Below are 25,613 nucleotides of genomic sequence, written 5' to 3'. Positions count from 1 at the left end.
CTAATGAGACTTGCTACCGGATTCAGAAAATTAGACTCCAAGAAGCAGGGACCTACGGCTGCATAAGAGACTCCGCCATGTGATCTTGATGCGTCTGTGTAATTCTCTGGGCATGGGTATTTCGCCTGAAGTTCAAGGAAGTGCATCTTAATGTGTGCTTCTGGGGCGTCCATAACGTTCTCAATAAATGATATGTTACCTTTTATGAGATGCCACAGCGGTAGCAGCTTTGCTGTAGGCATCAGGCGCGACGATGTTCAAAGAGCGGTGCGCCCACTTTGCTGGGATTCCACACACGCAACGAGAAAGACTCTCTCGCTGCAGGTCGATTATGAAAAAGTGTGGCACATGTCAAATCATTTACACTTGAGTAAGAAGATGTTCAGGGTTGGAGTTTGCTTTCGAAAAGAGAGAGAGAGAGAAGGGAAGACGGAAAGGCAGGGAGGTTAACCAGACTGAGTCCAGTTTGCTACCCTACACGTGGGGAGGGGAATGGGGAGTGAAAGAGGAAGAAAAGTTTGTTAAACTAGTGTACGACCTTTGCAGATGGAGTTTCTACTCATTGGATTCTACATAGAGACTTTGTACAGGGCTTGTTCTGAAGGTCCCCGCGACCAGTCAAATGCCTAGATGGTGGACAGGATCGATAATTTTCGGGGCATTCGGTATAGCGCACTGATGAACTAGGGTGCTGTAGTCCAAGCGCGTACATACAACGCCTTTGTACACGTTAATGAGACACTTTGCGTCACTGCCTCATGTTGCGTGCGCAAGAAATTTTTAGTTGATTCATTGTCTTTAAGAATTGGACCTTGAGATGCTTTATGCGGGGAACGCATCATGTAACCGCACAAGAACAAGGGACAAAGAAGGAACACACAAGACAGGCGCGGAACTTCAACTAAGATTTACTCCGGGAAATCCCACATTTATACAAGTATCGTAATCACGCTTGCTAATCATCAAGTGTGACGCTGTCTTGTGTGTTCCTTCTTTGTCCCTTGTTTTTGTGCGGTTACATGATGCATTCCAATAACGACCACCAACTAGCCCGCTTATCCCTGTTAAATATGCGGGGAACAAAGGTTAGTTTGGAAGAACTTATGCTCAGTAGTAACACGTGTATGCTGTCCATACATTTGAAGATTGGGTCCAGCCCTCTATTTCTTACGAAAACAAAACAAGTACTTTCTGGGGGTTAACTTTGAACCCATTTTCGTCTGCCCACTTAGCTTGTTCAAGCCACGCTGTACTTGTCTCTCGCACACTGTAATGTTACAACATTTGAATTCTATTTTTACGTCGTCGTCTTGCACGCGGTAAAAAATGACTGGTGGTAGTGAAGCCGGGAGCGTGTCCATATTCACGATGAAAAGCTTGAAGCTTAGCACGCCTCCCTGGGGTATACCAGTTTCTTGCGTAAAGGGACGGGACAACACACTGTCGATTTTGACGCGAAAGGTGGGATCGACCAACTAGCTTTCTATTACGTTCAGTAACTTCCCGCAGATGCCCATTGCCAACAGGTCTCGCAGGTTTACTTAACGTCACGCTGTGTTGTACGTCTTTCCGTATTGAGAAATATGGATCAGAAGAATTGATCCTGTATGAACGCGTCTCGAATGTTCGCTTCGATGGGCACAACATGGTCGGTTGTAGACCGGCCTTCTGTGAAACCGCATTGATAATGATCAAGCATTTTGTTGCATTCAAGGTAATGTAGCAGACTATGATTGATCGCTTTCTCGAACAGCCTGCTAAGACAACTTGTAAGCGACATAGGGCGGTAGCTTGCGACCACTGATGTTTTCCTTGTTTCAAAACAGGGACCACAATCGCTTCTTTCCATGCAGATTTCGGGTGCGTGCAGATTTCCATGCAGATTTAAGGTTGAGTCGTGGCGTCGTCGTCGGCCAGCCGGACAACCCAGATTCGATCCTCCGCGCATTCACTGAGCAGCATGGCTTCCTGCTGCTCGGGCGTGGCGATTCTGAATGTAGGATTGGTGCTGTGTTTGATGGTGTGTGGTGCTGCAGGGCATGCTCAGATAATGTGGCCGAGATCTACGCGTGGCGCGTGGCATGTTTTGCAGCTCGGTGTGAAGGCATCGGGGTAGACGTGATGATACAGGGACTGCGTAAGAAAGGTGCGCCTCTGTAAGAGCCGCCACGTGGTCGATGAATGCTTGTTAAGAGACTTGTCGGGAGGGTTGTATTGGGGCGGGCTTTACGATAGTCGTAAGGATCTCTCCAAAAATAATCTTCGTAACAATACGCTCGCGCGCGTGGCAGCGCCTGGAGGCCATGAACTCGTGATCAGGGGCTTGCGGATGGTGTGGCCGTCCGGAAAATTGCTGGCTCGAAGAGGAATGACGTGCCCGGTGGACACTTGCTCGGTCGGCGTCGTGCGCGGCTTCATTTCCGGTAAGACCTGCGTGGCTCGGGGCCCAGATCAGGTGGATGCTGCGGTGACGGGAGGGATGTGTGCCGTTGAGAATGCATGGGACGAGGTGAGCCCTCTGGTATAGTTACGTAGGGCCGTCTTGGAATCAGTGATGATGCACGATGCAGTAGTCGATGCATAGGCGAGAGCTATAGAAACCTCTTCGCGTTCTTCAGGATGAATGCTGCGTATGGAGCTGGTTATACTGACACATCCTGTTTCGAGCCCCAGATGACGGCAAGTGTCTCATGGCCAAATGGGTTGGGTAGTCCGCGGCGTCGACATAAGCCACCTGCGAGGCGTCGGCGCCTCGTACCTAGTGCCGGGTTGCTGAGCCCTTGCGGTGCGACGTGCTGTATTGTAGTCACGGTGCATGTTCTTCGGGAGAGGGCGAATCAGGAAAGTGTCGCGAATGTCCAGTGGTATAGGGAGCTTGACTCCAGCCTGCTGCCTGAGGTAAGGGATGCTCAGCTTACTGAAGACTTGGCGTGTCCTGTGTGATTCTGTCAGATCCCGGTGCAGAGCGCTTGCATACGATCAAGGCAGCTCTTAACTCGGCAATACAGAAAGGATGGCTATATGGTTCGCTCTGTCGGAATTTACGTGCGAATGGCTTACATTCTTCTATTTTTTGTATTGCAGGAAGGATTGGGAATAGTGGATTGACCTTGACAAACGTTCAAAATGCTCCCCAAGAGAGTCGGCCTGATCTTCCAAGGTATTCCCTTGTCCGTTCACCAGAGGCAATGGATAAATTTGTTGCCCCTTTAGCTTTCTTAGGGCCATACCAAACGTGTGCCTGCTGTGTGCATGAGCTTATACATGAGAGAAGCCTATCTTTGCCTGACGTCGTGTCCACCTTTTACCAGATTTTGTACGCTTAAATTTAATGAGAGTTTCCACATTTGGCGGTCTACGCAGTTTTCCCTTTTACTTTAGCCTGCCTCTTCCATGCATATCTCTGCAGTTTTCCTCCCATGAGGGAACACTTCTTTTAAATAAAGTACCATACGCACTCTCTCGCCAGAGCAGGATTGGCCACCCTGGTGCAGTACTTGGCCACAACCTCCTATATAAATACAAAAATGAAACCCGGGCCCTCAGTCCCCAGCAGCCGCGAAGCAACTGACCACGGCGGCGATCAGACCTGTGACGCAGCAGAGGGTGCTAAGAATCCCTGGCTCCGGACAGGCCGCCATTGGAATCTGAACCTGGCAACGTTTAACGTTAGAACGTTATCTAGTGAGGCGAGTCTAGCAGTGGTATTGGAGGAATTATAGGGTAGTAAATGGGATATAATAGAGTTGAGTGAGGTTAGGGGGCCAAGAGAAGCATATACAGGGCTAAAAAGCGGGCACGTCCTGTGCTACTGGGGCTTAGCGGAGAGACGAGAACTAGGAGTTGGATTCATGATTAATTAGGATATAACTGGTAATATACAGGGATTCTATAGCATTAACGAGAGGGTGGCAGGTCTTGTTGTGAAACTTAATAAGAGGTACAAATTGAAGGTCGTACAGGTCTTCGTCCCTACATCCACTCATGATGACCAGGAAGTCGAAAGCTTCTATGAAGACGCGGAATCGGCGATGGGTAAAGTCAAAACAAAATACATTATACTGACGGGCGACTTAAATGCCACACTCTAAGAAGAAAATGAGGAAATGGGGTATTGAGGTTACTCCTTTAGGGGAGCAACTGATCTGCCACAACCATTCCTCCCTTTAGGGGGTAAGTGCGAGAGGATGAACTGTTACTCCCCATGCCGTTACTCCTCCGAGGACTAACAGTTGCTCTTTTCCGATGCTCCTCAAAGGAGTAACGGTCATTATTTCCGATGCTCCGCAAATGTGAAATAATGAAATTAGGCATTTATATGCTAATAAAAAAGATTACTGAGCTGAAAAAAAGAAAAAAAAAGATGCCCGAAAGCAGGATTCGAACTCACGTCCTCGCCCTCCCCATGTTAGCTACTCTAACCACTGCGCCACGGCAGATTTTTTTTTTCTTTATTGCATGGAATTATCGTTACTGTCAAACCGCTACAGTTACATCATATATGATCATACAAGAGAAACAAATTCACAGAAAGTATACAGTCCAATGACAGTTCAAAATTCTGGTAAACAAACACAAGCGTCCAGACGCGAAATACATTCAGGGACGGGATCATATGTAGCCACCACACTCCGGACTTGAGCAGTCTCTTCTCGGAAGATAGACCTTGTCGAGCGAGGTGGCTCGGCATGTCTGTCGATCATTCGACTTCTCCATAATGAATAAAGTCCTAATAACATAAACAAATCATATGGTGTATTACTGGCTGTCTTTTTGAAAGGAAGGAACCGGATACCATAACATGTGAGAGGAAAGTCTTTTTTGATAGTTCTTTGTAAAATGTCCCAAAAAAGAAATGCGTCACGACAAAGTATAAAGCAATGTTCTATTGTCTCGGGTTGATTGCAAAGCCTACAATTTGTATTCCAGGGTACATAGAGTCCTTTTTCCTGAAGCCACGTTTTAACTGGCAGTGTGGAGGTGTGCAGCTTAAAGAAAAACGTTTTTGCTGCTGGCGCAATGCACATTCTACGGACACGGCAAAGAACATCTTGACCAAATAGAGACAGATACGGCTTTCGGTACAGCGGTTCAGGGAAAAGGTTATCTATAAGTGCTGCATTTAGCGACGTGCGATTAACGGTAAACAAATATTCAAGGTTGAATCTGGCTTTTAAGAATGAAATAGTGTCGACAAGTTCCTTTAAGAAGCCCCATAACGGTAGTTCTTGAGCAACGTTTGTCGTGACAAAAAGAAAAGGGAGGTGTGACGCAAGACGTGCTCGATTAACTGCGAGAAGGAATGGATGACGGACATTTTTAAGGTAAAATAAGCGCATGACCAATTGTCGCACAAACAAATGTACAAGACCCAGGCCTCCCTTTTCAAGCGGGAGAAAAAGGTTGTCCCTTCTCATGGCTTCCCATGATGAATGCCAAATAAAACATGCAAATATTCTATGAAATGCCTGGACATGGACACGTGAGCAGTGCGAGACCTGCAGAACATAAAGAAGCTTAGAAGCGAGAAATGTATTGCATGCCTTAGCTCTCGCAAAAATGGAGAGATCACGTCCTTGCCAGGTTGTCACCTTTCTACGGATAGTGGTTATCGTGGACGCCCAATGAGGTCCACTATTACGGAAGTTATCGAGAGGTACTCCAAGATATCGCAACGGAGACTGATTCCAATGAATATTCGCGAATACAGAGGGAGTGAGCGCCCACATGCCTAGCCAAAAGCCTCTACTTTTGTCAAAATTTACAGTAGCTCCTGCAGTCTCACAGAAACGCAGGGTAGCGTTTATTGCCTTGGTAATGCTTGGCTTATCGACGCAAAAGAAGGCAATGTTATCTGCGTAAGCTAGCACTTTAATTTCCTCATCGGCATACATATATCCTTTAATGCTCGAGTCACAAAGCACGCTTAAGCAAAGCGGTTCTAAGTATATGGCGAAGAGTAAAGGCGAGAGCGGACAACCTTGACGAACGGATGACTGTAGTTGTATTATATCTGAGAGGGTGGTACGGTTCACAATTAACTTTGTAGTGCAGTGTTTATAACAAAGTGTTATACCATTGTATAATACATCCCCTAACTGAAGATGTCGCAGTAGTTGGAATAAAAATTCGTGTTGAACCTTATCAAAGGCTTTGGCGAGGTCAATCTGGAGAAGAGCTACTTGATCCGTACTGCCCTCAATGCACTCAAGGACTGAACGTGCGATATGAACATTTGTCTGTATAGAGCGGCCTAGAATTCCGCATGTTTGATGATCACCTACTAATTTAGTAATGACTGTCTGCAATCTATTTGTCAGTATTTTTGCAAATATTTTGTAATCCACGTTACATAATGATATCGGCCTATAACCGTTTACTCTCTTTAGTGCTTCATCATCAGTGCTTTTTGGTATTAAGGTTGTGTGGCCCTGATAGAAAGATGGAGGAAGCTCACCATATTGATAGGCTTCCTCGAAAAGTTGCTGCAGAAAAGGACACAGGAATTCCTGAAATTTTATATAAAATTCAGCACTAAGGCCATCAGGACCAGGCGTCTTGTTCCTCTGCAGCGTTTCAACAGCAAAATTAATTTCTTCTCGAGTTATTGGCCCATCAACGCTGAGTCGATCATCTTCTTCTAAGTGTGGCATAAGCGAAATAAACTGATCAGCGTTTTCTTCGTATCCATTCTGAGGCTTGACTGCAGCGAAAAGATCTTTATAATGAGCTTCAAATAGGCTTATTATTTGGGACGTGTCTGTGTATATAGACCCACCAGACTCAATTTCTAATATTTGCTTGGAAAGCGCGTATCGCTTCTCATCACCGAGAGCCCTTTTTGTGGGCTGTTCCTCTGTGAAGCGAGTTGTGCGTGAACGAACCATTGCTCCTTTGTACACTTCCGTCTCATATTTCTGTACTTGTGCGCGAACTGTGTTTATTTCATCGCTATACAACCCTGGTTCCTGGCTTTCGAAAGCGTGCAGCTTGTGAAGTAGATCATGAAGGTAATGCTTTTCAGCTTTTTTCTTTGAGACAGCTCACATGAAATGGCAATCGCCTCATTTTTTACTCTATTTTGAACATTTCCCACCGAGCAAACAAAGGAAGCTGTTGACATTGTGTTATTTCTAGCCATAATTCTTGCACTTTGTTTACAAAACTTTCCTCTCGCAAAAGTTGTGTATTAAGTTTCCACAGTTCCCAGTTTGGAGCAAACCTGCGGAATTTTCGGGGACCCCATGAAACAGCTACTAAACAGTGGTCTGTGAAAAATACAGGCTTCACGGCGTAGTTGTGAATGTTAGACCAGAGACTCGTCGAAACATACACACGATCAAGTCGAGCATGGGAGACGCCTTGAAAGTGCGTGAACCGCACCCAAGATGGGGTGTAGGCGCCCACGTCTATTAGATTGTGATCTTCCGTTAACTGATGCAGGAAAGCAGCACTTGCATCATAACGATTAGTTAGGTATGAGTGGTCTCTGGAATGACAAACACAGTTGAAGTCTCCCAACAGTACCAAATCTCTGTCAGTATCTAGGAGCGGAGCAAGTGAGAGGAAGAAAGCCTTCCTGTCACTCACTTTTGAGGGAGCATAAACGCAAATGAATCGCCAATTACGGGAATGAAAAGAGAGGTCACAGCATATAAGGCGGCCTTCCCCATCAACACGCAGCGACAATGAAGAATGATTTAACTGCTTTCTGACTAACAAAAAGCATCCAGCGGAAGCACCACATGCTTGGCTAATACACACCTCGTAATCAGGTTGAAAAGTTTGCAGCGAAAGGTTGACATCACCAGCAGACGATATCTTTGTCTCTTGCACTGCACCAACATCAACTTCATGCTGCCTAAGCACGTGTAGTAACTGCCGCTGACGCCTTATATTCCTCAGCCCACGTACGTTGAGTGTCGCTACACATAAAGGGAGGGTGAAGGCGGTAGCCATTTTGCTCACCTAAAGTTTTTGTATTTCATTGCCCTTGGCCACAGGTAAATCTGTGGTCTTGCTCCCTTTGGGCTTCTTTGTGGCACTCTCCTGACTACGCTGATATAACCGGCGGGGCACATTATCACCAGGAGAGGGAGTTTGCTGAGCACTAGGAGGCACTTTCTCGGGCGCCGGTAGTGCACATTCTGTTGCTTCATCATTGCATGGTGCCGGACGTTTCCTGGCCTTGCTGATGTCCATCGCCTCTTCCTCTTCTTCCTTGTCATCAGGGGGCTTTTCCTTAAGGCTTGCTAGGCCAGGTGGGCAAACTGAGTCATCCTCGCCGGAAGCTTCGCTAGTCTTACTTGAGCTGTTATGACTGGTTGGCATTGGCTTCAAGGTCTCCTGGTCCTCGTCCCTAATGCCACCTGTAGTCTCTCCGTTGGCATCTACTACCTCTGTAGAATCCATGAGGTGGTCCAGTTGTGGCTCGTCTGCGCTATATTGCCCAGAACGAAGCTTATTGGCGTAGGTGGACACGCAGGCGTCCGCTGAGTGACCAAATCGATGGCACTGTAAGCATCTCGGTGTTCTGCATTGTCGTCGAACGTGTCTCACGCGCTTGCAACGAAGGCACAGAGGAGGCCTACCGGGGATAAGTACGAGGCACTGGTGTCCATAAATGGACATAATGTGCGGTATTGAGGTTACTGTGATAGTGTCCTTGAGCACCAAGGAAACCTCCCGGTTTGTTGTCACCCACTGTTCCATGCCAGTGCATCTCCATGCTTCTCTCTCCACCGACTTCACCTGACCATAGGCCTGGAACGCCTCCTCAACGCGTCGTGGTTCAAGGTGAGGTGGAAGCCATAGTAATTTAAGCTTGATGTTTTTAGTCTCCGGATCTATCACCATGCACTTCAGCCCTTTGACATGGAGCTCACCACAGGCGACGAGAGTCTGTTTTGCCGCACTACTAGCGCAAGTAACCGTCCATACATGGCTCATTTGATACTGTCCGACACCTACAATATCTGAAGTATTCACTACCTTAAGCAGAGCGTCTCGGAAGTCGCGAGCACGGTATGGTCTGCCACTCAAGTCCGCATGAAGGAAAACAGAATTCAAAACATCGTTACCGGTTGGTAGACGCGGGAGGATAACTTTGTAGCTTGCATCTTCATTCAAAAACGGGGTCGACGATCCTCGGCCTGGGGCCGATACGCTGTTTCCAGCAGAGAGCATTGTAGAGCACAGCCGTTCCACACGGCTTCTTGAGACAGGTTAAGCATTGGAACGCAGGTGCGGCAATGTAAAAGCGACTCGGCATTTTGTGTATGCTGTGTGGGTAGAGTGTAACGTTGAGTGTACTTGCAACCATAAGCGAGTGCGAAAAGAAATATGCCCAAGTATTCTTAGGGTGCTTTAAACTGAGGCACTACACAATGTAAACGTGTAACGAGCTCAAACGGGGCACCTAAGACGACAGAGACGGACAATTGCTCTGTCGCTTAGTGTGTCCCGTGTGAGCTACACAGCGCTTCAGTTAAGTTCGTAATCTCCTTGGAACGGAAGGAACTTAGGTACTATTGACCAGCAATATCTGGCAGTCTATCAATGACTTGCGCGTTTAATGTGTATCGCTCACTTATGGGGTGCGCACGAAGGGCATGGCTCTTCACATTCCAACTTTAAGTTTCACGCAATTTTCTAACGAAGAGGCGAAGTGCTGCTTTGCATGTAGTTCAATGGACAGTGCACGAACCTCGAACTATTCACGATTTATTGACAATACAGTTTTTATCGCATCACTGCACGACACAGACGAAAACAGCGGAGCGCATGGGGAGTAACTGTTGCCGTTCGTCCTCCCGTTGCTCTCTTTCCGACCAGGGACTAAACACTTACTCTCCAAAATTTGCACACGGCACGCACATCCATGCCGTTACTCCCTTGAGGGACGAAAGCGCCCTTTTTGGGACGAACTGCGCAGTTACTCCCGTTTTCCCCGGAATTCTTCTTAGAGTGCAGGGTAGGCAAGAAGCAGGCTGGAGACAAGTCAGTGGGGGAATATGGCATAGGCTCAAGGAATAGCAGGGGAGAGTTATTAGTAGAGTTTGCAGAACAGAATAATATGCGGATAATGAATACCTTCTTCCGCAAGCGGGATAGCCGAGAGTGGACGTGGAGGAGCCCGAATGGCGAGACTAGAAATGAAATAGACTTCATACTCTGCGCTAACCCTGGTATCATACAAGATGTGGACTTGCTCGGCAAGGTGCGCTGCAGTGACCATAGGATGGTAAGAACTCGAATTAGCCTAGACTTGAGGAGGGAACGGAAGAAACTGGTACATAAGAAGCCAATCAATGAGTTAGCTGTAAGAGTGAAACTAGAGGAATTCCGGATCAAGCTACAGAACAGGTATTCGGCATTAACTCAGGAAGAGGACCTTAGTGTTGAAGCAATTAACGACAATCTTATAGGCATCATTAAGGAGTGTGCAATAGAAGTCGGCGGTAACTCTGTTAGACAGGATACCAGTAAGCTATAGCAGGAGACGAAAGATCTGATCAAGAAACGCCAATGTATGAAAGCCTCTAACCGTACAGCTAGAAAATAACTGGCAGAACTTTCTAAGTTAATCAACAAGCGCACGACAGCTGACATAAGGAACTATAACGTGGACAGAATTGAACATGCTCTCAGGAACGGAGGAAGCCTAAAGGTAGTGACGAAGAAACTAGGAATAGGCAAGAATCAGATGTGTGCTTTAAGAGACGAAGCCGGCCATATCATTACCAATATGGATGAGATAGTTCAAGTGGCTGAGGAGTTCAATAGAGATTTATACAGTGCCAGTAGCACCACGACGATAATGTGCGTGAGAATAGTCTAGAGGAATTTGAAATCCCACAAGTAACGCCGGAAGGAGTAAAGAACGCCTTGGGAGCTTTGCAAAGGGGGAAGGCAGCTGGGGAGGATCAGGTAACAGCAGATTTGTTAAAGGATGGTGGGCACATTGTTCTAGAAAAATCTGGCCACCCTGTATACACAATGCCTCATGACCTTGAGCGTACCGGAATCTTGGAAGAACGCTAACGTAATCCTAATCCATAAGGAAGGGGACGCTAAAGATTTGAAAAATTATAGACCGATCAGCTTATTATCCGTTGCCTACAAAGTATTTACTAAGGTAATTGAAAATAGAATCAGGAACACCTTAGACTTCTGTCAACCAAAGGACCAGGCAGGATTCCGTAAAGGCTACTCAACAATAGACCATATTCACACTATCATCAGGTGATAAAGAAATGTGCGGAATATAACCAAGCCTTATATATAGCTTTCATTGATTACGAGAAAGCGTTTGATTCGGTCGAAACCTCAGCAGTCATGGAGGCACTACGGAATCAGGGTGTAGACGAGCCGTATGTAAAAATACTGATAGACATCTATAGCGGCTCCACAGTCACCGTAGTCCTCCATAAAGAAAGCAACAAAATCCTAATAAAGAAAGGCGTCAGGCAGGGAGATACGATCTCTCCAATGCTATTCACAGCGTGTTTACTGGAGGTATTCAGAGACCTGGATTGGGAAGAATTGGGGATAAGAGTTAATGGAGAATACCTTAGTGACTTGAGATTCGCTGATGATATTGCCTTGCTTAGTAACTCAGGGAACCAATTGCAATGCATGCTCACTGACCTGGAGAGGCAAAGCAGAAGGGTGGGTCTAAAAATTAATCTGCAGAAAACTAAAGTAATGTTTAACAGTCTCGGAAGAGAACATCAGTTTACGATAGGTAGCGAGGCACTGGAAGTGGTAAGGGAATACATCTACTTAGGGCAGGTAGTGACCACAGGTCCGGATCACGAGACTGAAATATTCAGAAGAATAAGAATGGGCTGGGGTGCGTTTGGCAGGCATTCTCAGATCATGAACAGCAGGTTGCCATTATCCCTCAAGAGAAAAGTCTATAATAGCTGTGTCTTACCAGTACTCACGTATGGGGAAGAAACCTGGAGGCTTATGAAAAGGGTTCTGCTTAAATTGAAGACGACGCAACGAGCTATGGAAAGAAAAATGAGGGGTGTAACGTTAATTAAGGGATAAGAAAATATCAGATTGGGTGAGGGAACAAACGCGAGTTAATGACATCATAGTTGAAATCAAGAAAAAGAAATATCAAGGGCAGGACATATAATGAGTAGGGAAGAGAACCGATGGTCATTAAGGGTTACAGACTGGATTCCAAGGGAAGGGAAGCGTAGCAGGGGGCGGCAGAAAGTTAGGTGGGCGGATGAGAATAAGAAGTTTGCAGGGACAACATGGCCACAATTAGCACATGACCGGGGTAGTTGGAGAAGTATGGGCGAGGCCTCTGCCCTGCAGTGCGTAACCAGGCTGATGATGATGATGACGATTCGTTTGTGGGATAAGCTTTTCAGCTGCATCAATATTGAAAGCGATAAAATATGCTACAGCGTCATCTATCCTAGAATCGTTTATATAATGCCGTGGTAAATAAGTTGATTCATTAAAATGCTCCCAGTGAGCGAATGCTAATTTCCGTCGAGGAATATGGGGAGGGTCGTCATATTGCGTTTTTAAGTTTAAGGTTACAAGGAAGTGGTCACTTCCAAAAGGATTGTTGATGACGTTCCATTACAGGTCAGGCAGAAGAGAAACAGAGTCATATGCTAGATCTATTGATGAATAAGTGTTGTTTTGAACGTTGTAATTGTTCGGCGTCTTATTGAACAGGCATGTGCCAGAGGTCAGAGGAAATTTTTCAATGAGTCGACCTCTCGTGTCACAACGGGGGTCTCCCCTCAGGGGTCACCCCACAGCGTTAAAATCACCTAGGAATATGTAGGGTTGCGTCAGTTGATCTAAGAGGTTATAGAAATGTCTTTTTTTCCGAGTTCATAGTTAGGTGGTGCATTGAATTGAATTCTGGGGCTTTACCTGCTAAAGCCACGATTTCATTATGAGGCACGCCGTAGTGGGTGACTCCGGATTAATTTTTATCACAGGAGATCTTTAACATGCCACCATTGCACAGGACATGGCCATTTTTGCATTTCACCATAGAAATGCGGCTACCACGGCCGGGATTTGATCCCGCCACCTTAGCCCGGGCCCTCAGGAGGTATTGTATGCTGTCTGTTGTATATATACAACAGACAGCATCCAACTTATTAGAGAGAACTACCCGGTGACACTGCCCCAAGGTGCGTCCCAAGTGCTACATGTTGACAAGCCACATATTTGTCTGGAACGATCGCTGCAACGCCGGATAAGGCGCAAGCCTCGTCGCGGTCTTTTCGGAAGATTACATATTGCTGAAGTTTTTGAGAGTAGAATTCAGATGTGGTCTCTTGAATACACAGCAACGTTGGATTACGTTTATGTAGTAGTTCTTTAACATCATTGAGATTGGGGACAAGACTTCTCGCATTACAATATATGTGTATTCACAGTGATGGTATTTATTGCTGTGTGTTTATGAGCGAAAAACTATATTAGCCCACCGGGCCCTTTCCAGGCCCTATGATGCGGGGTTTGCCTCTATTCGCGCCCTCCAGGATGCTGCACCGATCCTCCGGCGCCTGGGACGCCAATGCAGAGGGCCTAGAGCTCACATGCACGGAGGCCTGCTGGCTCTACTTGCTAGGTGTTGGACCACCGCTGGCTGCTTCCACTGGGCAGGTGGGGGAGGGGGGGAGGACGGTGTTATACTTGCGGTGCGCTCTGCGCCATCCAGACGGTCGCCGAGAACCGTAGGGCCACTGCCTCCTGCCATGACACTTCGGCGTACAAAGATCCTTGCACAAATGAGAGCCGTTTGCGCACCTCTTTGAAGGAAGTATTCTCTTTCGCGTTGAAGGTTATGACTTCCTACTTCCATGATGGACAACCTAGAGTATGCCGCGTGCCTACCGTTGCAGTTTGCGCAGTGAGGTGTGTCAGGACATTTGTCGTCAGGGTGCTCGTGCGAATAGCATTTTGCACAAGTAAGGCGGCCTCAGCAGCTCTGAGAGGCGTGGCCGAATCGTTGGCATTTCAAGCAGTGGCATGGGTTAGGTATGTAGGGTCTATCATGGATTTTCACGTAGCCTATTTCATGCATTCGGGTCTCGCGCTGGTGTATAAAATCACGATGAAGTGTTTAGTTGAGATTTCCTTGTCGTCTCGTCGAATCTTAATGCGCTGGACGTTCGTAACGTGTTGTTCCTTCCAGCACTCAGAGCTCAGTTTCGGTCAAATCTGTAAGGTTTTGTTCGGATATCACTCCCCTTGTGCTGTTCAGAGGGCGATGCGGGCTTACCATGATTGGAGTATTTCTAAGTACAACTCCGGACAACTCATAGTACTGATGTTTGCCACGGATTTCGAGCAAGACATCACCGCTGTCTATTTTCGTGATCTTGTAACCGGGACCTAGTTGTGACATACTTCGAAACCATAAATGATGGCAGTGTTCTTCCAGTCTTTTCAGGATTTTCACAGTGAAGGGCGTAGTGATTTGGCTAGATATCCTTTGGTTGTATAAAAAAATTGAGTCATCGGTGGGCCCTCTTTTCGAAAGGGGGCGATCAGGCAGTCGGGGGAGAGAGCTTAAAGCCATACAGAATTAATTTCATATCGTCAGCTATGCCAGCCGCCCACCACCTAGACCAACTAGGGGACACCATGAAACTCGAAGGAATCGCAGACGCCAGCTGTACACAGCTACTATAACCTAATATAATACGCCCAAGGTGTGATAAACTACATCAGACTAACCCTTGCTGCCCAGAATGATTGGAAGTGAAAGGAAGCAAAGATTGAAAGAGAGAGCGGAAGACGAAGATTGGAGAGAGAGACAGGAATAGGCAACCACCGGTTTCCCCCGGTTGGGCCAGTCCGAGGGTACCGAGGCCAAAGTGGTGTGTTGCCTCTGCAAAGGACCATAATGGTCCAAACACTCGGCCTCGGCCCAACCTCCAGGTTTTGTTTTTCGCGGACATGGCTAAGCTACGCATGGTTAAGCCCGGGTGGGTCCAAACCCCATGTGCTCGGGTACGTGGTGTCGCAACATACCAAACGCCTGTTGACGCAGAAGGCACTGCGGGCATGTCATGTTAAATTGTGCGTGAAGTACCCCACACCATTTCATTCCGGCCACTGACATCAAGTGGGTGCTATACTGACTTTTTTTTTAACGTTAGACCCTGTCACGTACATTGGGACATATATGCTGTCCCAATATTCTTCTTGCCCATCGTGTGCCGTGGGACATACGTTGTCCCACCTTTTGTGTGATAGAGCTTGCTGAAATATGAGAGAAGATGGTGTAACGAACTTATTTTAATTCAATAAAATATTTTGATTGTGTATTATAGATTTATTGCATGTGATTTCGTGTACTTTACAGGGTTGCTAAAGGCAAAATATATGGCATTTTGCACGTGAGTCCGCCTTCCAGGCAGAGGGGTGCACTAGAAGGTGGTTCCTCTGATGTTTGTAATCCGCCGGTCCATAATAACCTGCGGGCTTACAGTCAAGTTACAACTGGCAGCTGACTTTACGCGTCCAAATTTACGGTGTAAGCACTTGAAACACAGGCAAGCTCGCTTGCCGGGCACGTTTGTAATAGAGCTTGCCTGTCCCGACCGTCTCAAGTGCCGCAAATTGTACCTTCGTTACTTGAACGCTCTACTACGGAACCTCAGACGGAGCAAAGCAGTGCAGGGACAGAAAATCAGTGTTAGGGTCAGTGAATAGGCGTCTAGTTCGCAAGCTATTGCGGGACACAAGCGCGTGGAAACAACCACACTTTCTCCTCCCATTACGCTACGTCGCTTCGTTGCTCAGTTGGCTTAGTGATCGAGAAACGCTCGAACTGGAGAAACTTGAGCCATCGCGCTTAGTGAAGTGAGGTCGGCCATCCCTTCGCTGCCTACCTGCGTAGGCCTGCTTAGAAATGCTTATGATTGATTAGAGTTCGCGTAAACTCTCGGGGGTCAGTGTGACTTAACGAAGTCCCTTGGCGGACTGTGCCAGTCGCGTATACGAGCGCGGCGCCGCGCGTGACCCAGGCATTAATCAGCGGCGACCGGGGGGCAATTCCGCCGCCGCCGCCGCCGCCGACCGAGTGCGTCGGGGTCGTTGGCCGCAATGGTAATCGCGGCCGGTCTGCTTACCCCATTTTGGAGGCCGGCCCGACGGGAGTCGTTGCGTGCGTATTTGTGCGTGCGCCAGTGAGCGCAGCTTTCACCCTCTCTCGGCGTTGTTGTGTGGCTCTGCCGGTTTCTGCTCAGCTGCAGGCTCTTTCTTTGCTTCTCTGGCCGCCCGTCACCATCGAGCGCTACAGCAGTCCAGGGCGAAAAAAAAAAAAGGAAAAGAAGCGTAGCGGCGGCGAGGCTTCGCAAATAAGAAAAGCAGAAGCGCGAGGGACCGTGAAAGCAAAGGAGAGGGTCAGGAAAGAAAGCAGCACTCCCGACAGAAAGAAAGCAGGTCGAAAAGGAAGGCTCTCGAGCGCCACTTTAGCAGCCGTGTGTGACACTGACCTAGATTCGAAACTGCGGATCTGGTGGAGGGCGGGCAGAATACGGCCAGCCCAAGCCAGCGAGTGGCCTCTCCCGGTGTCGTCGACGGGCGCTGAGGCGGTTCTCGGCTGCGCCTGATATTGTGACTGCAGGGCAAAAAGTAATATGGCGTTCTTGCTGCTCTGTTTGAGCCGTTCAAGTAGTGCCTAAGGTGTTACACACATAATCTGGTTTATCCGTCTTTTGCCTTTATATTAATAAATGTTTCTCTCTCTCTCTCTCTCTTTGTATGCAACCTCTCCCATACCCAATTTATTTGCTTTTGCTTTACATTGCTTATTTGCTGTATTCGTGTGTGTACGCCGCTCGTTTTTCATCTCTCTTTATGTAGCATTACTGCCAACATCGAATGATGTGTCTTCATTTTACACGGTTAAAAGTCCACTAGATATGGCTAGTTGAGGTGGTGACTACGCGTTAAAAATTGGGAGAACGCTTAAGGTTCGCCTTTATGAGTGAAACGCGATAGAGTTCAAGGACCCTTACTGCTTTTCATGCTTCCCGGCAACTGCAGCTTATGTAACCGTAACGTTTACCGGGAAACGCCGGCTGAGAACTCTATGCACGAAGGCGAGCTTTCTGGTAGAAACGCGGGCTCTTGCATGGGTCGATCACGTGTTAGTTTTTCGCACTTTTAATATTCCAGTCTGAGAAGAGCTAACATAAAGGACATGCGCTGTCGGTGTTTTTTTCTATTAAATTTGTTTGTGGAATGCCGTTCTCAAAATTGCGAGGTATAACGTTGTAAAGAATGAAAGACAACATATGAGCAACTTTGGTGGTAGAGAAGTGGTTGGGTATGCGTGATTGCGACTTTCGTTGGACATTCTTTTTGCCGAAGTGGCGTGTGACGTTGGATGGCGACGCGGACTTCTTAAGAGGAAGCTTTAGATGGGGCCTAACTCGCAGAACGCTTTTCCGAGGTAACGCGTGGACTGATTTTCATTAAATTTGTTGCATTTGAGAGAGAAAGTTCAATTCTAGTGACTATTGGAAGCGGAATTTCAATTTAGGGCCTGAATTTTGGTAAAAGAATTTTCAAGAACTCCAAAGTTAGAAAAATTTAGAAGGACGAAGTTTACAAATAGATAGCTCTAAATCAAGAACAAATATCGCGGTTCTGTAAACGGCATACTTTATATCATTCAGAGCGGACAAATGCGATGCGTCAATTTACATCTTGCCTGAATTCGTTACGTTGTGTACAAGGGTTCTGTAAAATCTGTATTTACATATGACTAATATTTTTGACATTAATGTGTAACATATCAGTGAAATCGAGGGTTCGACGGAAGCCCGTCTGGTCGGGATGAAGCATTGAAGAAATAAAACGAAGGACACCGACCAACATAGAAGTGCTAAAAAATGAAAAAATCTAAAAGACGTTTCGGCTTCGCTACGGAAGCCTTGTTCACAATGGGATGACAGAAGGTTCATGGAAGCTTATGTATGCTTTAGAACGTGACGTAAGCAGCGCGTGTATGACGGGGGGAGGGTTCCCTCATTTCGATTAAGCGTGTGACGTGTTTTTTGTATCTCCAGTGATTCCAGATACAGACGCGATTTTTGGTTTCTTTCTTGGCCGATAATTCTCGAGCGATCCCAGTCGATATTGTGGCCCGTTGCATCCGTGCTCGGCAAGGGCATCAGAAAGATGTCGAAAAGAAGCGTACAGTGTCGAATGCCCTTGCCGAGCACACGGATGCAACGGGCCACAATATCGACTGGGATCGCTCGAGAATTATCGGCCAAGAAAGAAACCGAAAATCGCGTCTGTATCTGGAGTCACTGGAGATACAAAAAACACGTCACACGCTTAATCGAAACGAGGGAACCCTCCCCCCGTCATACACGCGCTGCTTACGTCACGTTCTAAAGCATACATAAGCCTCCATGAACCTTCTGTCATCCCATTGTGAACAAGGCTTCCGTAGCGAAGCCGAAACGTCTTTTAGATTTTTTCATTTTTTAGCACTTCAATGTTGGTCGGTGTCCTTCGTTTTATTTCTTCAACATATCAGTGTTGTCCGCTTTAGATGTACTATTATATGCGAATCACATAATTGTGACATCATTCTTCATTGATGAGTTACAGAGTTGACTTTATAGTTTCGTTTTCTGAAAATTTGTGATATTTGCCTATTTTAATAAAACAATGACGACTTAAATCGAAAATTCGAAAAAATGAACAGTCAGTGAATTTTCAGTTTGTCTTTTAAATGCAACAAACCTTGTCAAATTTGGTGCAGCGGTTGCCGAGAAATATGAGTACTCCTTTTACGTGTATTTAGATAAGAACACCCGAGCAAGAGCTTCCTTTTAACGCTATCGCTTTAAAAGGCGTAATTAATAACGTTGCCTCGGCGCAGTTACAGTGCCTGCGGCAAAGAAGTAGCGAGCCGTTGGACGAAAAAGAACCTATGTTGCGACTGGTGTGATCGGTATGCCGTATCAGTGTTGCTGTTGCTTAAATTGTGCCTTTTAAATGCATTTTCACCACATGCATTTGCAGTTACAAGGACTCGTAGACTTGTACAATTCTGGTTCTGAACTCATTCGCTGCGAGAACAGCAGGCTCTCACAGCGGACACTGCCATACGTTCAAGAACAACTTTTTGCAAGCTATCTGCTACTTTCCAGCTCCCCTGGACTCGTTCCGTCTCGTTCCTCGCCTAGAAGTGCAAGTGCCGGGAAGTAACGTGAATCTGAAAGTGCCGCGCAGTGACCTCTCCTCGGTGTGTCTTGGTGCACAAGGCCAAAACGGGGCCTTCACTAGAGGCCTCGCTTGGCCAAGTGGCGTTTCGTGCACGCGGCTTCAAGCAATGCTGACAACCAGGACGGACAACCGAACCGGACGTCATCACGTGACACGGTCAGGCACCTATATATACCGTAGCCGACAAGTCGTCGTCGACTGGTAAAAATCTAAGCGTTGCTGTCTGTTTGCACATTCCCGCTAAGGTATACGGGTATGATACCCAGTGGTGGGCAACATACTTCTTTGTTGTATTTTTTTTCGCCATACCTGGTGAGGAGGTATCCGAACTACGACGATGTCGGAACACACCCAGAAAACTCATTTCGCAGCGGTGTTATAGTATGATGTGCTTCAGTCACGCTGATGCAGCATGAGAGCGTAGCAAGAAGCGAAATTGAAACACGAAAAAGGACTGCCATGTGGCCGGATAGGACTTTTTATCTGCCGCTAGAGCACCACCATTTTATTTTTCATTTGCAAGAAGGCCCTTATCAGTTCTCTTTCCACACCGTAGAAAACGTTCTTCCTTTCTTCTTCATTCATTCATTCATTCATTCATTCATTCATTCATTCATTCATTCATTCATTCATTCATTCATTTTATCTTTTTTTTATATGATATAAGGAGATGTTGGCGCACAGTTCGAGGCGCCGGCTACTCCTCATCTCTTGAGTGGTTCCGTCATACATCGTACAGGGTTCAAGGGTACATATCAAATAGTCTTTTCACACAAGTATCAGGACTTATCACGCAACGTTTCCACAGGAAGACTATGACGTAAGGAATACATTGTACATACAATATACAATGTAAATGTCTCCACACTTATGTAGATTAAGGTCTCAAAAGTACAAAAGATATTATCGCCTAATAACACACATCTAGCACACACGCTGTCATCTAGCATCTAGCATCTAGCATAACACACGCTGTCTAGTCAGCGGGTGTTACACACATCATGTAAATGCATTATCACATACAGTCACAACAGAACAGTCAACATAACATAATTCACAAACAGATGGGTATATACAGTGACAATGGAATGAAGGGAGCAATGAAAGCGCCAATAACGCCCAGCAATGCCGCTGTCTTCAAGAAAAGTCTTTAGTGCTTTTAAAGCACTCTTCTGTAAGGCCGTTGTTGGCCAAGGGCCCAAGAGTTTCCTTAAACTGAAAGGTCTGCGGTCTAATTTAATTAACGCTGATTTAAGTCGGCTTCTTGGTGTGTCGTGATGTGGGCAATCTAGAAGGAGGTGATATATATCTTCGTCTACAAATCCACAATCACATTCGGGGGTTTTCGCACGGCCGATTCTGTGTAAGAAATACTTTGTGTAGGCAGTGCCTAGCCTTAATCGATGAATAAGGATTTCCATAGTTCTATCTAATGACAATGAAAATTTGAATTCAATAAATGGATCAATATGATATAAGTCCGAGCTCTTAGAATTCTGGTCAAACCAAGTGTTTCTAGACATATTGAGAGACGTTGTCCTTATAATGCAGCGTAATTCATCCTTTGATATTGGGAGCGGAGCCGTATCATCTTTGAGGTGCGCTAGTCGTGCTGCTTCATCGGCTGCTGTGTTGCCAGGAATGTCGCAATGCCCTTGTATCGACTGGAATGCTATTGAATGTTTCGCTTCGCTTGCCTTTGTGAGGTTTTTAAGTGTTTCATATATTATACTGTCACTGAATGTTTTCCCTTTGTGTTGCAGAGTGATGTTAGAGCCGCCTGTGAATCGCTGAAAATTACCCATTTTTGCGCATCTCTTACTGACAATATAAATTTTATCGCACATAGGATTGCGATCAGTTCAGCCGTTGTGGACGAAGTCGTACGAGATAACTTAAATGATTCTTGTTTGTTGAGGTGCGGTATAATAAATGATGAAGTTGAAGAGGTTGCTGTACTGGAGCCATCTGTATAGACGTGTCTGTATCCTGAATACCGCATATACCGCATGTACCAGATAACTGCGCTAGTTGCTGAACAGCTCGAATGAACATGTCTCTTATGCTGAATATCCCATCTACTGACAATTCGATTTTTGGAACTGTAAGCAGCCATGGAGGATATTCGATGTCTGAGTTCCAAAATTCATTTCTTGGCAATATGTGAAGATTTTCTCGAATTTCTACATGAACATAACTTCCATCTCGTTTCATTATGTCTAGAGCCAATGGGTGGTTTTTATGCTGGGTTTGAAGACGGAAATAATGCCGGCATGTTTCTGTAGTTCGCATGACTGGAAATGGTGATTGGTGAGCGTCAGCTATTACAAGATAACTAGAAGTCGCTCGCGGAACTCCTAGGCATAGGCGTAGTCCTCTAGCTAAAAGTCTTTGAAGTCGTTCCGACTTCAAAGACTTTTCAAAGGTGGATCTCGTCACCTAGATGCTGCTCAGCGCGGGGGAAGGGAATGAGGTATTGAAATGCTCTGCTAGAAACAGAGGAACAACGACAACAACAACAAAATCTCAGTGCCCTTCCATTCTGTGAAGAAGGATGACCAGCGAAGTTACGTGGGTCCTTTAATGGCGAACTGCACCTCCGCTGCGGGTCGGCCCGGCATTGCACTATCTCCGGAATCGGCCCACGTATGGGGAGTGCTTAACGCCTGCTTCACCTCCGCCGCGGGTCGGTCCGGCATTGCACTATCTCCGGGATCGGCCCACGTATGGAGAGTGCTTAACGCCTGCTTCACCTCCGCCGCGGGTCGGTCCGGTATTGCACTATCTCCGGGATCGGCCCACGTATGGAGAGTTGTATATGACACGAAAATTTCCTTGGATGTTATAGGAATACAGCTTCGCTGTAGAACACCATGTTTACATGTAAAGTGAAGTTCGAGTAATTAAATTCAAAATGACTTTTGGTCACTCTAATGTCTATACAGCATTTTCTAAGCTTGCCACGCAAGTCCATTTACCGAAGGAAAGCAGCCAACAACTGTGGTTTAATGCCTACTGAGGCCTAGAAGGATCAGTCATTAGACCTAATGTGCTTATCAGCTCCAGTATTAAATAGCGTAGAGTGTCAGAATAGATCACTCGTTACTGATTCATATTGTTAGACCAACTTCATCGTCGTTCTCGCGGCGGCTTGTCTCTTGAGTATCTCCCTATAATACCGTAATAATATGAAATCAAAGTAATCGTAACAAATCAGACAGCCTTTAGGCACTCATCGTGTGAAATTTAAAACAACGAGGTTCGAATGAAACACCAGCTTCCCGCCGGGGCCGAGCGCCAGCCCGCTGCCATTCTCTCTTCAAATAATATCAAAGTAATTGCAACCAATCAGATACCATTACTGCATTGCATTTTTGAAATTTAAAACAACGAAGTTCGAATTCAACGCCATATTCCTGGAGGGGCTGAGTGCCAGCCCGCTGCCGTTCTTTTCTCTGCACTTTAAAGTTCGAGGGCCTGAACTGGAATGTGCAACTCCTCAACCTTTTCTGAACGTGTGCAGTCGAAACAATATAGAGGCAAAAATGCACATTCGTGTGAATAGGCAAAGATTGCTGCAAGAAAATGTTTATGTTATACGAAGTATCTCATGGAAGCATCAACTGTAGCGTCACCGCCATGTTGCGAGCCATTACCATAGCTGGTTGCGTCCCGCAGAGCTACGGCTGAATGGAGCACCCATTGACACCTTAGTGCAAAATGGGAACGATGTAAAAGCGGAAGCCAACATTTCGACAAGTCGACTTGTCGTCTTCAAGACAAGTCCACTTGTCGAAACGCTGGATCCCGCTTTTACCTTGTGCTCGTTTTGCTCATCGTCTTGAATCTCCACATCCCGCCTTAGCCGTGTTTTCGTACCTGAGAGTGTAGCACTATGACCGCTTAATTTTGCAGCGTAGCGGACGAGACGTTGAACGACGCCGCGAATCACTCGGACACGCGGTCGCGATGTGCACGACCGTGGTAGGCGCGTGTTCTGCGGTGTTTAAAGGAAACCGAAGGCACGAAAAAAAGAATGGGCTGAGGGGTGTGGTATCGCGCGGGTCGTTTATCCAAGAGCACTCTCAGCGGCTGCAGGGCCAGAGCTGTTGTGTACCATCGGAGGGAGCAGCGGCAAGATGCCTACGGCCACGTATTCCGGGCAACGCTGCAACCGGAAGCACGCAGCACCGTCTGGCTTGTTTGGTTGCTTCGCCTGCACCCGAAGGGCATCGCTGACCGGGTGCATGTTGCGCACGAGGCTGTGCAATGGATGGATATTATGAGCGTCCACTTTGGAACGGGGCGGTGGGTTGCGCCACCAAGCTCCTGCTACTATACTGACTCATATCCTACCTAGGTTAAACAATGAAAAAAGAAAAGAAAAACACTATGAACTATCACGCCCAAATTTTCTGATCCCCTGTTGCGAACTTTGCTTTTGTACGTCTCCGTCTTTTGTCGTTTCCCTACTTTTCTTCCGCCAATCCTTCAGTCGCCTCTTACTAATGTCTATTGCGGATATGTTTGCTTTACCACTGCTCCCTCTGAACCCAAGGCTTCAAGGAGGCCAGGGGTGCCTAAATCGACCGCTGGGTCTAATAAAACATGCTCCGTAGTTTCCCTAGCTTTACCGCAGCAAGCACATGCTTCTTCTTCCTTCTTATATCTCGCTTTATAGGTGCGTGTTCTAAGGCATCCCGATCTCGCTTCGAAAAGTAATGAGCTTCCCTTTGAGTTTGCAAAGCTGACCGAAAGAGCACCCCCCCCCCCCCCCCCCGCTCGAGGCGCGAAGGGAAGTACGCAGCAGGAAACGACCGGGCCGACCCACCAGGGAGCGCGCCCAAGCATGGGCAGGAGAGAAAGCGAGTTTGCTGGGTCGGGACCACTCCTATCGGTCTCCTTCCAAGGCCGAGCTGCCTTTACGTTTCAAGCTGAGGCAGGGGAACGCAGGCGATGAAAAACTGACATACAGGTTGCATAATCTGTCGTTGCGGGCTAGACCGAATGCTGTAATAGTTGGATGTGCAGTGAATAAAGAAGAGAGCTTTGCGGTATTCGTCCATCGTTTGTTGTGCCATCCAAGCCACTTCCTCATCTTAATGGGAAGAGCAACACTTGTTCAACGCTCATGTGAAGATCGACCATGAGCGGCAGCGGGGAGCGCTGACCACTGACTCACTGCGCAATTTCGCACTTGGCTGTTCTTGGTACGGGGATATTTTACGCATGACTCCGAGAGAGTGATGGCGTGTATGTGTTTCGGAAATGGCGCCGTCCGCTTTGAAAGCCTTCCGCAATCGGTGACGGCTTCGATGCGGCCACGTTACAGTATGCTCGTGTAGCATAGCTGCGGTTGCGCAATACAGCACTCATTCTTGCAAAGACGCCTTCGCTGTCGGTTAACGAAGTGTCGTTGCCATCGTTTTTGTACTGTCGTTATCATTGTGGCTTGAGTTTGGCACTCGCTTAACGACAAGACCATGTGCCCCGTAACATCCATGTCCAATGAGGCGAATCTCTGCAGAACCCATCTGTTCGTATAAGATCTTGTAATGGCGATAACAAGCGTCAAACGTTTAATTGTCTGATCGTAATCGAGCGCTCAGAACACATTCGCCTGGTTCATTCAGAGCGCCGCGCTCCACCTCAGAGCGCTCGGAGGGGCTCCCAAATTCAACATGCGAACGTGACCAAAATAGGCGACAGAATGTCGATCGCGTGGCTACCCCGATTGCTCTGAGAGAAGCTAGCACATTCGGCTTGGGCAGGCTCTCTCCGTCTCCAATCTTGAGAGGGCTCCGCATCGCTGCAAACGGAGTTGGAACACAGTCGTTATCAATGAAATATGCAGGTAGTTAGATTAACACCCTCAAATATATTTTGAGGGTGTTAATTCTTTTTTTGCACAACGTAATTTGCTGTGTATACTCATACGTGTTCCAATTTTTCGATTGCAAGGGAGCTGACACTACTATCTACTCATATTATTTTATTGAGGCAACTATTGCAGATCAAACAGTCTACTTATTTTCAAAAGGAAAGCTAAGAACTTTGCGTTCAATATGCTTTTTATGTAAAGTCCCGTAGCGTCCCAAACACCTTACTCAGTAATGACGTTGTCCTTGGTGGTTATGTTAGAGCGGACAGGATCCGCTTTTCGTGTAAAACTAAAGAAGTGCTCAAGTGGGCCAAAATGACTGCTCATCAATGCACTGCTGCTTTCCCACTCAAGAACACGTATTATTATGCTACGTGCAAAAGTTAAAATGGAACAGGTATGCGTAGTGCATAGAAAGGCAACAAAATTAACTAAAGTTATCAGCAAGGTGTACTTCCATCTGCGTGATCCAGATTTA

The 25,613-nt window shown here is 46.7% G+C and overlaps 1 protein-coding gene across 6 annotated transcripts in view; it reads left to right on the top strand.

Moving 5' to 3' along the window:
- The window catches only part of LOC135911965 (isobutyryl-CoA dehydrogenase, mitochondrial-like), a 573,736-nt gene that overhangs the window by 63,173 nt on the left and 484,950 nt on the right, over nt 1–25,613 (top strand). For 2 of the 6 annotated variants that reach the window (XM_070527797.1, XM_070527796.1), the window contains exon 3: nt 3,085–3,160. The exons of 3 other annotated variants lie outside the window; for them this stretch is intronic. In XM_070527797.1, the coding sequence (XP_070383898.1) occupies nt 3,085–3,160 (76 nt within the window). Of the gene's footprint in view, nt 1–2,291; nt 2,424–3,084; nt 3,161–25,613 lie in introns of all 6 variants that reach the window. One more of the 6 variants, XM_070527794.1, reaches the window with a different exon arrangement.

The sequence above is a fragment of the Dermacentor albipictus genome, chromosome 10 (assembly GCF_038994185.2).
Source record: "Dermacentor albipictus isolate Rhodes 1998 colony chromosome 10, USDA_Dalb.pri_finalv2, whole genome shotgun sequence".
Classification (NCBI taxonomy): Eukaryota; Metazoa; Arthropoda; class Arachnida; order Ixodida; family Ixodidae; genus Dermacentor; species Dermacentor albipictus.
This window is presented reverse-complemented; position numbering and strand designations above follow the sequence as displayed.